The sequence below is a fragment of the Nerophis ophidion genome, linkage group LG10, assembly GCF_033978795.1.
Source record: "Nerophis ophidion isolate RoL-2023_Sa linkage group LG10, RoL_Noph_v1.0, whole genome shotgun sequence".
NCBI lineage: Eukaryota > Metazoa > Chordata > Actinopteri > Syngnathiformes > Syngnathidae > Nerophis > Nerophis ophidion.
The window spans coordinates 57,898,470-57,910,469 of NC_084620.1; the positions used below are offsets into that span (position 1 = coordinate 57,898,470).

Sequence of the window (12,000 nt, forward strand, 5' to 3'; positions counted from 1 at the left end):
TGCTGCTGTCAGCAAGTTGTAACCCGCGTGTCCCCCCCATGCAGGCTTTTTTATCCCCGGCTTCCCCAAGCTGATGCGCTTCCAGGAGCACCACGACCGCATCATGAAGAAGATGATGCCCAAACTCAAGCATCACCTGGTGAGAGGCGCCACTTCGACCCCGGGAACAAGTCCCACGCTCATAGATCTTTGTTGCAGGACAACCAGGAAGTGCTGACCAGCCTGTACACCATGAAGTGGTTCTTCCAGTGCTTCCTGGACAGAGTGAGTACTTCCACCAGCCACAGGGACAATGTTGGCGAATCACGATGTTGCAAATTCAACCAAATCACGGAAATTATGTGCGACCTTGTAACTTTTTGGCCAATCATCGACGTTTGGTCCCCGCAACACTCAAGCTGTCTCATCCAGACCCGGGCAAATTAATCTGGCCCGCCAGATATTCCCAAATATTTGTATTTACATTTTTAAGATGTAAAGGGTAGCTGCCATTATGATGTGCACTCATCTTTTCCAATCACTCAAAGTCTTCAACTATACTAAGTCTTTACATGCTTGGAATATGCATCATATACTAGTTACTAATAATAAATCTAATTAGTTACTAATGTAAATCTAATTAGTTACTATGGTGGATCTAATTAGTTACCGTGGTAAATCTAATTAGTTACTATGGTCATCCAATTAGTTACTATGGTAAATCTAATTAGTTACTATAGTAAATCTAATTAGTTACTATGGTAAATCTAATTAGTTACTATGGTAAATCTAATTAGTTACTATAGTAAATCTAATTAGTTACTATGGTAAGTCTAATTAATTACTATGGTCATCTAAGTAGTAAATCTACTTAGTTACCACAGTAGATCTAATTAGTTACTACGGAAAAAAATCTAATTCGTTACTATGCTCATCTAAGTAGTTACTATGCTCATCTAATTAGTTACTATGGTCATCTAATTAGTTACTATAGTAAATCTAATTAGTTACTATGGTAAGTTTAATTAATTACTATGGTCATCTAAGTTGTAAATCTACTTAGTTACTACAGTAGATCTAATTAGTTACTATGGAAAAAAATCTAATTTGTTACTATGCTCATCCAAGTAGTTACTATGGTCATCTAATTAGTTACTATGGTAAATCTAGTTAGTTACTATGGTCATCTAATTAGTTACTACGGTAAATCTAGTTAGTTACTATGGTCATCTAATTAGTTACTATGGTAAATCTAGTTAGTTACTATGCTCATCTAAGTAGTTACCATGGTCATCTAATTAGTTACCATGGTAAATCTAATTAGTTACTATGGTAAATCTAATTAGTTACTATGGTAAGTCTAATGAATTTCTATGGTCATCTAAGTAGTTACTATAGTAAATCTACTTAGTTACTACAGTAGATCTAATTAGTTACTATGGAAAAAAATTTAATTCATTACTATGCTCATCTAAGTAGTTACTATGGTCATCTAATTAGTTACTATGGTAAATCTAGTTAGTTACTATGGTCATCTAATTAGTTACTATGGTAAATGTAGTTAGTTACTATGCTCATCTAAGTAGTTACTATGGTCATCTAATTAGTTACCATGGTAAATCTAATTAGTTACTATGGTAAATCTAATTAGTTACTGTAGTAAATCTAATTAGTTACTATGGTAAGTCTAATTAATTACTATGGTCATCTAAGTAGTTACTATAGTAAATCTACTTAGTTACTACAATAGATCTAATTAGTTACTATGGAAAAAAATCTTATTCGTTACTATGCTCATCTAAGTAGTTACTATGGTCATCTAATTAGTTACTATGGTAAATCTAGTTAGTTACGATGGTCATCTAAGTAGTTATTATGGTCATTTAATTAGTTACTATGCTCATCTAATTAGTTACTATGGTAAATCTACCTAGTTACTATGTTAAATCTAATTAGTTACTATGGTCATGTAATTAGTTACGATGGTAAATCTAATTAGTTACTATGGTAAATCTAATTAGTTACTATAGTAAATCTAATTAGTTACTATGGTAAGTCTAATGAATTTCTATGGTCATCTAAGTAGTTACTATAGTAAATCTAATTAGTTACTACAGTAGATCTAATTAGTTACTATGGAAAAAAATCTAAATCATTACTCTGCTCATCTAATTAGTTACTATGGTAAATCTAGTTAGTTACTATGGTCATCTAATTAGTTACTATGGTAAATGTAGTTAGTTACTATGCTCATCTAAGTAGTTACTATGGTCATCTAATTAGTTACCATGGTAAATCTAATTAGTTACTATGGTAAATCTAATTAGTTACTGTAGTAAATCTAATTAGTTACTATGGTAAGTCTAATTAATTACTATGGTCATCTAAGTAGTTACTATAGTAAATCTACTTAGTTACTACAATAGATCTAATTAGTTACTATGGAAAAAAATCTTATTCGTTACTATGCTCATCTAAGTAGTTACTATGGTCATCTAATTAGTTACTATGGTAAATCTAGTTAGTTACGATGGTCATCTAAGTAGTTATTATGGTCATTTAATTAGTTACTATGCTCATCTAATTAGTTACTATGGTAAATCTACCTAGTTACTATGTTAAATCTAATTAGTTACTATGGTCATGTAATTAGTTACGATGGTAAATCTAATTAGTTACTATGGTAAATCTAATTAGTTACTATAGTAAATCTAATTAGTTACTATGGTAAGTCTAATGAATTTCTATGGTCATCTAAGTAGTTACTATAGTAAATCTAATTAGTTACTACAGTAGATCTAATTAGTTACTATGGAAAAAAATCTAATTCATTACTATGCTCATCTAAGTAGTTACTATGGTCATCTAATTAGTTACTATGGTAAATCTAGTTAGTTACTATGGTCATCTAATTAGTTACTATGGTAAATGTAATTAGTTACTATGCTCATCTAAGTAGTTACTATGGTCATCTAATTAGTTACCATGGTAAATCTAATTAGTTACTATGGTAAATCTAATTAGTTACTGTAGTAAATCTAATTAGTTACTATGGTAAGTCTAATTAATTACTATGGTCATCTAAGTAGTTACTATAGTAAATCTACTTAGTTACTACAATAGATCTAATTAGTTACTATGGAAAAAAATCTTATTCGTTACTATGCTCATCTAAGTAGTTACTATGGTCATCTAATTAGTTACTATGGTAAATCTAGTTAGTTACGATGGTCATCTAAGTAGTTATTATGGTCATTTAATTAGTTACTATGCTCATCTAATTAGTTACTATGGTAAATCTACCTAGTTACTATGTTAAATCTAATTAGTTACTATGGTCATGTAATTAGTTACGATGGTAAATCTAATTAGTTACTATGCTCATCTAATTGGTTTCGATGGTAAATATAATTAGTTGTTATGGTAAGTCTAGTTAGTTACTATGGTCATCTAAGTAGATATTATGGTCATTTATTTAGTTACGTTGGTAAATCTAATTAGTCACTATTTTAAAATTAATTAATTACAATGGTCATCAATTAGTTACTACGGTAAATCTATTTAGTTACTATGGTCATCTAATTAGTTACTATGGTAAGCTAATTAGTTACTATGATAAATATGAGTTACTATGGTCATCTAATTAGTTACTATGGTAATGTAATTAACTACTATGTTCATCAAACTAGTTACTACGGTCATATAATTAGTTACTATGGTAATCTAATTAGTTACTATGATAAATATAATGAGTTACTATGGTCATCTAATTAGTTACTATGGTAAATCGAATTAGTTACTATGACAAATGTAATCAGTTACTATGGTAGATGTAATTAGTTACTATGATAAATGTAATTAGTTACTATGGTCATCTAATTAGTTACTATGGTAATGTAATTAGCTACTATGTTCATCAAATTAGTTACTACGGTCACATAATTAGTTACTATGGTAGTGTATTTAGTTACTATGGTCATCTAAGTAAATGGGTTAAAAGCCAGTTTAGGACCCGCAACAAATATATATATATATTTTATATATAATATACTTTTTTTTCTCCACTAAAGAAGATTGGTCTTATTGAAATGTGTCTTGTTGTTGTTTTTGTGGGCATTTGCGTGACCAACATTTCAATGTTAACTCTTGTATGTGCGTTGTGAAAATGTAAAAATCCTAACTAAATCTTAAATTGAAAAAGCACTTATAAAAATGCTGTAAAATCTAGCATTTTAGGTTGCAACAATCCCCCCCAAAAAACCTTTGAGACCCTGGAGGGGACTGATTAGAGTCGTCTCAAGGATCTCCACATTGTTGGCTCTTCCTTGCAGACGCCCTTCACCCTCACTCTCAGGATATGGGACATCTACATCCTGGAGGGGGAAAGACTTCTGCCCGCTATGTCCTACACGGTCCTCAGACTGCACAAGAGTAGGTCCCCTCCCTTCTGTCCCCGCGCTGGCACCCAACCTAACCGGGCTGCTACCTCCACAGAGAACCTGATGAAGATGTCCATGGAGGAGCTGGTGGACTTCCTGCAGGTGTCTTTGTCCAAAAATTTTCTTTTCGAGGATGACTTTGTGATCGAGCAGCTGCAGGCCTCCATGGTGGAGCTCCGCAGGGTCAAGCTGGAGTTGCCGGCGCCAGGTATCTATTTATGCACTCATTATACCCAGTGGGTCCACAAAGTAGGCCCGGGAGGGCGCCAGCAGTCTGGGGCGGGGGGTGGGGGGGAGAGAGAAAGACATCCAACAAGACATCCGGGAGGTTTCCGGATTTTAGTGCCTCTCCCAGGAATCACCCGGGGCTAACATTCCCTAATGTTCACTCGGACTTCAATATCGAGGGTGTGCCGCGATGGCATTGCCTTCAAAATCTTCTTAAACATGTCATCGCACCCGCTTTTACGCCACGTTATTTGTGTGTCGGCCGGTCATATGTAGTATAAAGTCTCTGGTAATACACAAAAGTGACTGCAAGGCATACTTGCTCAACAGCCATACAGGTCACACTGAAGGTGCCCCTATAAACAACTTTAACACTCTTACTAATATGCGCCACACTGTGAACCCACACCAAACAAGAATGACAAACACATTTCGGAAGGACATCCAATCTGTAACACAAGCGAAGTGAAGTGAAGTGGATTATATTTATTTAGCGCTTTTCGCTAGTGACTCAAAGCGCTTTACATAGTGAAACCCAATGTCTAAGTTACATTTTTAAAGCAGTGTGGGTGGCACTGGGAGCAGGTGGGCAAAGTGTCTTGCCCAAGGACACAACGGCAGTGACTAGGATGGCGGAACCGGGAATCGAACCCGCAACCCTCCAGTTGCTGACACGGCCGCTCTACCAACCAAGCTATACCGCCCCAACAACAAACACAACAGAAAAAATACCCAGAATCCCATTCATCCATAACTCTTCCAGGCTACATTAAACACCAAACCCCACCGCCCCAAACCCGCCCACCACAACCGGATTTTGTGGTAGCAGGTGTTTAATGCAGCCTGGAAGAGTTAGGGATGCATGGGATTCTGGGTATTTTTTCTGTTGTGTTACGGTGCGGATGTTCTCCCGGAATGTGTTTCAATCAATCAATCAATCAATGTTTATTTATATAGCCCCAAATCACAAATGTCTCAAAGGACTGCACAAATCATTACGACTACAACATCCTCGGAAGAACCCACAAAAGGGCAAGGAAAACTCACACCCACTGGGCAGGGAGAATTCACATCCAGTGGGACGCCAGTGACAATGCTGACTATGAGAAACCTTGGAGAGGACCTCACATGTGGGCAACCCCCCCCCCCCCTCTAGGGGACCGAAAGCAATGGATGTCGAGCGGGTCTAACATGATACTGTGAAAGTTCAATTCTTTGTCATTCTTGTTTGGTGTGGGCTCACAGTGTGGCTCATATTTGTAACAGTTTTAAAGTTGTTTAAACGGGCAGCCTCAGTGTGACCCGTATGGCTGTTGAACAAGTATGCCTTGCAGTCAATCGCGTGTGTCTGCAGATGCCACTTTCAACATGTGACGGGGGCTAGTAAGACGTGGCACATGTCGTAGAGGGCGCTAAAGGCAGTGCCTTCATAACACTCCCTTATTATTGTTATCTGGGCGAAAACCAGTAGACAAACGCGAGTATGGTTGCTCAGAAATACGGGAGTTTCTTGTCAAATTTGAGGGGGATTGGAAAGTGTGATGCATTCATTTAGAACCCGCAGGCCGCACTAACATTACATTTTCATATTAAGGTGCGGGCCGGGTGTCTGAGACCCTGATTTATATACATTGCCCAAAGCAATAACAAACTCTGTGTTATTTCATTTTAAACTTTTAAAGAGTTTAGTGGCTTCCGTTGTTTTCTTTATTTTGTGAAACGGGTCGAAATGGCTCTTTGAGTTGTAAAAGTTGCCGACCCCTGTTCTAAGGGGACGCAGCATCGACTGTCTATTGGTGCTGATGAGAAGCGGGGCCGCCATCTTGGAGTGGTGATCAGTACAATACATTTGTCAGGAGCAACAAACTGTCAGCACATTTAACTCATCTTACCTCACTGAATACCACTCATTTTCACCACCTTTTGTCTCATACCTGTAGCTATGATACAGGACACATGTTTTATTATTCATAGTTTGCTTAACGGTAAAAGAACATTATTATATGCTATAAGTGACCAGATCAAAACTGGGAATATAATCCCAGAGAAGGGTCAGCTATTTTGAAGTTGAAGAAACAATATGATGATGTTATATATACATGCTACATAAACAATGTATGAATACATTAAATATCTATATATCTTATAGACTGTATCTCTGTTGCTGCAGCTCTTTCAACAGTTTGCTCATTTGAGCAGGAAAACACTGAACACCATCTTTGTTTTCTACCTGTCAACTGTCACTTTAGCATCTTTGTTTTCTACCTGTCAACTGTCACTTTAGCATCTTTGTTTTCTACCTGTCAACTGTCACTTTAGCATCTTTGTTTTCTACCTGTCAACTGTCACTTTAGCATCTTTGTTTTCTACCTGTCAACCGTCACTTTAGCATCTCTGTTTTCTACCTGTCAACTGTCACTTTAGCATCGTTGTTTTCTACCTGTCAACTGTCACTTTAGCATCTTTGTTTTCGACCTGTCAACTGTCACTTTAGCATCTTTGTTTTCTACCCGTCAACTGTCAGTTTAGCATCTTTGTTTTCTACCTGTCAACTGTCACTTTAGCATCTTTGTTTTCTACCTGTCAATTGTCACTTTAGCATCTTTGTTTTCTACCTGTCAACCGTCAGTTTAGCATCTTTGTTTTCTACCTGTCAACCGTCAGTTTAGCATCTTTGTTTTCTACCTGTCAACCGTCAATTTAGCATCTTTGTTTTCTACCTGTCAACTGTCAGTTTAGCATCTTTGTTTTCTACCTGTCAGCTGTATGTTTAGCATCTTTGTTTTCTACCTGTCAACTGTCACTTTAGCATCTTTGTTTTTTTAACAGTCAACTGTATGTTTAGCATCTTTGTTTTCTACCTGTCAACTGTCACTTTAGCATCTTTGTTTTCTACCTGTCAACTGTCACTTTAGCATCTTTGTTTTCTACCTGTCAACTGTCACTTTAGCATCTTTGTTTTCTACCTGTCAACTGTCACTTTAGCATCTTTGTTTTTGACCTGTCAACTGTCACTTTAGCATCTTTGTTTTCGACCTGTCAACTGTCACTTTAGCATCTTTGTTTTCTACCTGTCAACTGTCACTTTAGCATCTTTGTTTTCTACCTGTTAACCGTCAGTTTAGCATCTTTGTTTTCTACCTGTCAACTGTCAGTTTAGCATTTTTGTTTTCTACCTGTCAACCGTCACTTTAGCATCTTCGTTTTGTACCTGTCAACTGTCACTTTAGCATCTTTGTTTTCTACCTGTCAACTGTCACTTTAGCATCTTTGTTTTCTACCTGTCAACTGTCACTTAAGCGTCTTTGTTTTCTACCCGTCAACTGTCAGTTTAGCGTCTTTGTTTTCTACCTGTCAACTGTCAGTTTAGCATCTTTGTTTTCTACCTGTCAACTGTCAGTTTAGCATCTTTGTTTTCTACCTGTCAACTGTCACTTTAGCATCTTTGTTTTCTACCCGTCAACTGTCACTTTAGCATCTTATTTTTCTACCTGTCAACTGTCACTTTAGCATCTTTGTTTTCTACCTGTCAACTGTCACTTTAGCATGTTTGTTTTCTAACTGTCAGTTTAGCGTCTTTGTTTTCTACCTGTCAACCGTCACTTTACCATCTTTGTTTTCTACCTGTCAACCGTCACTTTAGCATCTTTGTTTTCTACCTGTCAACTGTCACTTTAGCATCTTTGTTTTCTACCTGTCAACTGTCACTTTAGCATTTTTGTTTTCTACCTGTCAACTGTCACTTTAGCAACTTTGTTTTCTACCTGTCAATTGTCACTTTAGCATCTTTGTTTTCTACCTGTTAACCGTCAGTTTAGCATCTTTGTTTTCTACCTGTCAACTGTCAGTTTAGCATCTTTGTTTTCTACCTGTCAACTGTCAGTTTACCATCTTTGTTTTCCACCTGTCAACTGTCAGTTTAGCATCTTTTTTTTCTACCTGTCAACTGTCAGTTTAGCATATTTTTTCTACCTGTCAACTGTCAGTTTAGCATCTTTGTTTTCTACCTGTCAACTGTCACTTTAGCATCTTTGTTTTTCTACCTGTCAACTGTCACTTTAGCGCCTTTGTTTTCTACCTGTTAACCGTCAGTTTAGCATCTTTGTTTTCGACCTGTCAACTGTCACTTTAGCATCTTTGTTTTCTACCCGTCAACTGTCAGTTTAGCATCTTTGTTTTCTACCTGTCAACTGTCACTTTAGCATCTTTGTTTTCTACCTGTCAATTGTCACTTTAGCATCTTTGTTTTCTACCCGTCAACCGTCAGTTTAGCATCTTTGTTTTCTACCTGTCAACCGTCACTTTAGCATCTTTGTTTTGTACCTGTCAACTGTCACTTTAGCATCTTTGTTTTCCACCTGTCAACTGTCACTTTAGCATCTTTGTTTTCTACCTGTCAACTGTCACTTAAGCGTCTTTGTTTTCTACCCGTCAACTGTCAGTTTAGCGTCTTTGTTTTCTACCTGTCAACTGTCAGTTTAGCATCTTTGTTTTCTACCTGTCAACTGTCAGTTTAGCATCTTTGTTTTCTACCTGTCAACTTTCACTTTAGCATCTTTGTTTTCTACCCGTCAACTGTCACTTTAGCATCTTATTTTTCTACCCGTCAACTGTCACTTTTGCATCTTATTTTTCTACCTGTCAACTGTCACTTTAGCATCTTTGTTTTCTACCTGTCAACTGTCACTTTAGCATCTTTTTTTTTTAACTGTCAGTTTAGCGTCTTTGTTTTCTACCTGTCAACCGTCACTTTACCATCTTTGTTTTCTACCTGTCAACCGTCACTTTACCATCTTTGTTTTCTACCTGTCAACTGTCACTTTAGCATCTTTGTTTTGTACTTGTCAACTGTCACTTTAGCATCTTTGTTTTCTACGTGTCAACTGTCACTTTAGCAACTTTGTTTTCTACTTGTCAATTGTCACTTTAGCATCTTTGTTTTCTACCTGTTAACCGTCAGTTTAGCATCTTTGTTTTCTACCTTTCAACTGTCAGTTTAGCATCTTTGTTTTCTACCCGTCAACTGTCACTTTAGCATCTTATTTTTCTACCCGTCAACTGTCACTTTTGCATCTTATTTTTCTACCTGTCAACTGTCACTTTAGCATCTTTGTTTTCTACCTGTCAACTGTCAGTTTAGCATCTTTGTTTTCTACCTGTCAACTGTCACTTTAGCATCTTTGTTTTTCTACCTGTCAACTGTCACTTTAGCATCTTTGTTTTCTACCTGTCAACTGTCACTTTAGCATCTTTGTTTTCTACCTGTCAACTTTCAGTTTAGGCTGCTCGCCAGCTCCTCATCACCACTTCAAGATGGCGGCCCAATTTCTCGCATCACAACAGCCTACTTATGAGATGTCTTTGCTTAAAATCTTTTCATTTTCTCAAAACTCGACAGTGCGCCTTATATCCCGGTGCACCATGATTCTGTTTGTGTTTACCGACCTCCAAGCAATTTTATTTGGTACTTGCTGTAATGATAAGTGTGACCAGTCGATGGCAGTCACACATAAGAGATGCGTGTGGACTGCATAATGAAGGCAGTAAACAACACCAAATTTTACATGTCCCATTGAAAATAAAAAACATTACCACACGGCGCTCAAAAATCTGTTAAAATGTTTTAGTAGGACTTTGAAGCCGCACCACTTAATGGATTGTCGGCACATTACGGCTACCGTAGTCGGAGATACAAGTATTACTATGGTGTGTGTATAAGGACTGTAAAATGGTACCCATTAACTGGTGTTTTGTTTCAAAATATTATGCTAAAGCAACTTTTCTTACCTTCTGGTACCTGCTGATCTTTTTTTGGGATCTGCATAAGTCCTGGAAATGTAGTTGGTGGTTATGTGACACTCATCCTCCACTGTTGCCATTTCTAATATAAAGTAGTGTAAAGTTCTTACTTATTTCTGTCAGTAAACTCCCCATGAAAGCATTAAAACATACCGGTGTAGTGACTTTACATTATTCACCCAAGGAACTTTACTTATTAGAGAGTTCACATTTCGGGCATTGTTGTTGCACTAGTGAGCCACGGATGAGGAGATGTTGCTCCGTTATTGATTGAAGTAAAGTCTGAATGTCATTGAAACAGTTAGCGCCATCTTTTGACACTTCTTCCACTCCCGTCCTTGCACGCTACACCGCTGCAACAAAGATGACGGGGATGAAGACGCTTTCCAAATGGCGGCACGTAAATAAGACCCGCCCACAAAACGGCGCATCCTGAAGAGACTGTCAGAAAGTGACTTGAAGAAGATGTGTAAAACCTCATCTATGCAACATTCCGAGCAAAGAAGCACCATTACATGTCATGTAGACCAAGGAAGTGTTATACATTTAGAAAATAATCATAATAAAATGCGCCTTTAATGCGACTTTTGTATGAAAAAAGACTTGAATAGACCTGCTCATCTGGTCCAGTGTATTATTATTGTCCTTTGTATACACAGGCAGTGAATATTTGGGCCCAAAGCCATCCTCGTGTGCCAAAGGGGGTCATGTTTGGCAACCACCGAATTAGCTCGTTAGCATCTGCACTGCCGACCTGCTGAGGCGTGACTAGGGTCAGGCTCGAACCTCCATGACATCTATTTAACAGACAAGAAGCAAGGAATTAAGCAGAGACAGAATTCAATTAAGCTGTTCCACCACGCTCTGACAAAAGAGTTGCAGGCCTCCTCTTTTATTTGGACTTTCCCTGATTACAGGGGAGATGGGGTCGTAAAAATCTGTTGCACTCGGACACAAAACAGTTCCAAGAAAAGGTGCTTGGAGCTCGCGTCGGGTCCTGCTCCCTCTCCGCTTTGTAGATCTCGGGTCAAGACAAGATCTTCCAATAGATCAAAGAAACCGACACCTTCATGTCGCTTCCCATCGTACACAGTGGAGTTTTACAAGCCTTTTGCTTGGTAAGATCAAAGACAGCTTCTGTCTGTCCGCCGGGAACTGATGGGAACAGCAAGTTTTGTGATAACTGAGATAGAATTATTCTGTGCTTCTTCTAACATGTCTTCCTTCACCCCCTTTCTCTTCCTCTTCTTCCGAACAATGTTAGCCAACAACTACAACGGCGGCCACATTTGCTCCTACAACAGTAACCGGTGGGCTTTCCTGACTGGTCTTGCCTCTCCATGTCCATCAGTCAGTCCTGTCTGTCGCTTTGTCTGTCCAGCAGCACTTCTTTGTATCTCTCTGCTTATCTTTCCAAGTCCCGTGCCAGGAATAATGCTGACAAACTGTTTTTCAGCTGGTAAAAAAACGGGCCTTTACGGTCCTGTCCCCCACTGGACCCGGCTGTGGTTCCTGAGGAAGCCTTTACCAGAATCCACATGAAACTGTGTTTGGT

At 37.9% G+C, this 12,000-nt stretch overlaps 1 protein-coding gene across 1 annotated transcript in view; it reads left to right on the forward strand.

Annotated features, from left to right (window-relative positions):
• usp6nl (USP6 N-terminal like) overlaps nucleotides 1–12,000 on the forward strand; it is a 47,520-nt gene that overhangs the window by 33,760 nt on the left and 1,760 nt on the right. The window contains exons 10-13 of the mRNA XM_061914214.1: nucleotides 45–139; nucleotides 199–264; nucleotides 4,311–4,410; nucleotides 4,474–4,626. Of these exons, the coding sequence (XP_061770198.1) occupies nucleotides 45–139; nucleotides 199–264; nucleotides 4,311–4,410; nucleotides 4,474–4,626 (414 nt within the window). The remainder of the gene's footprint in view (nucleotides 1–44; nucleotides 140–198; nucleotides 265–4,310; nucleotides 4,411–4,473; nucleotides 4,627–12,000) is intronic.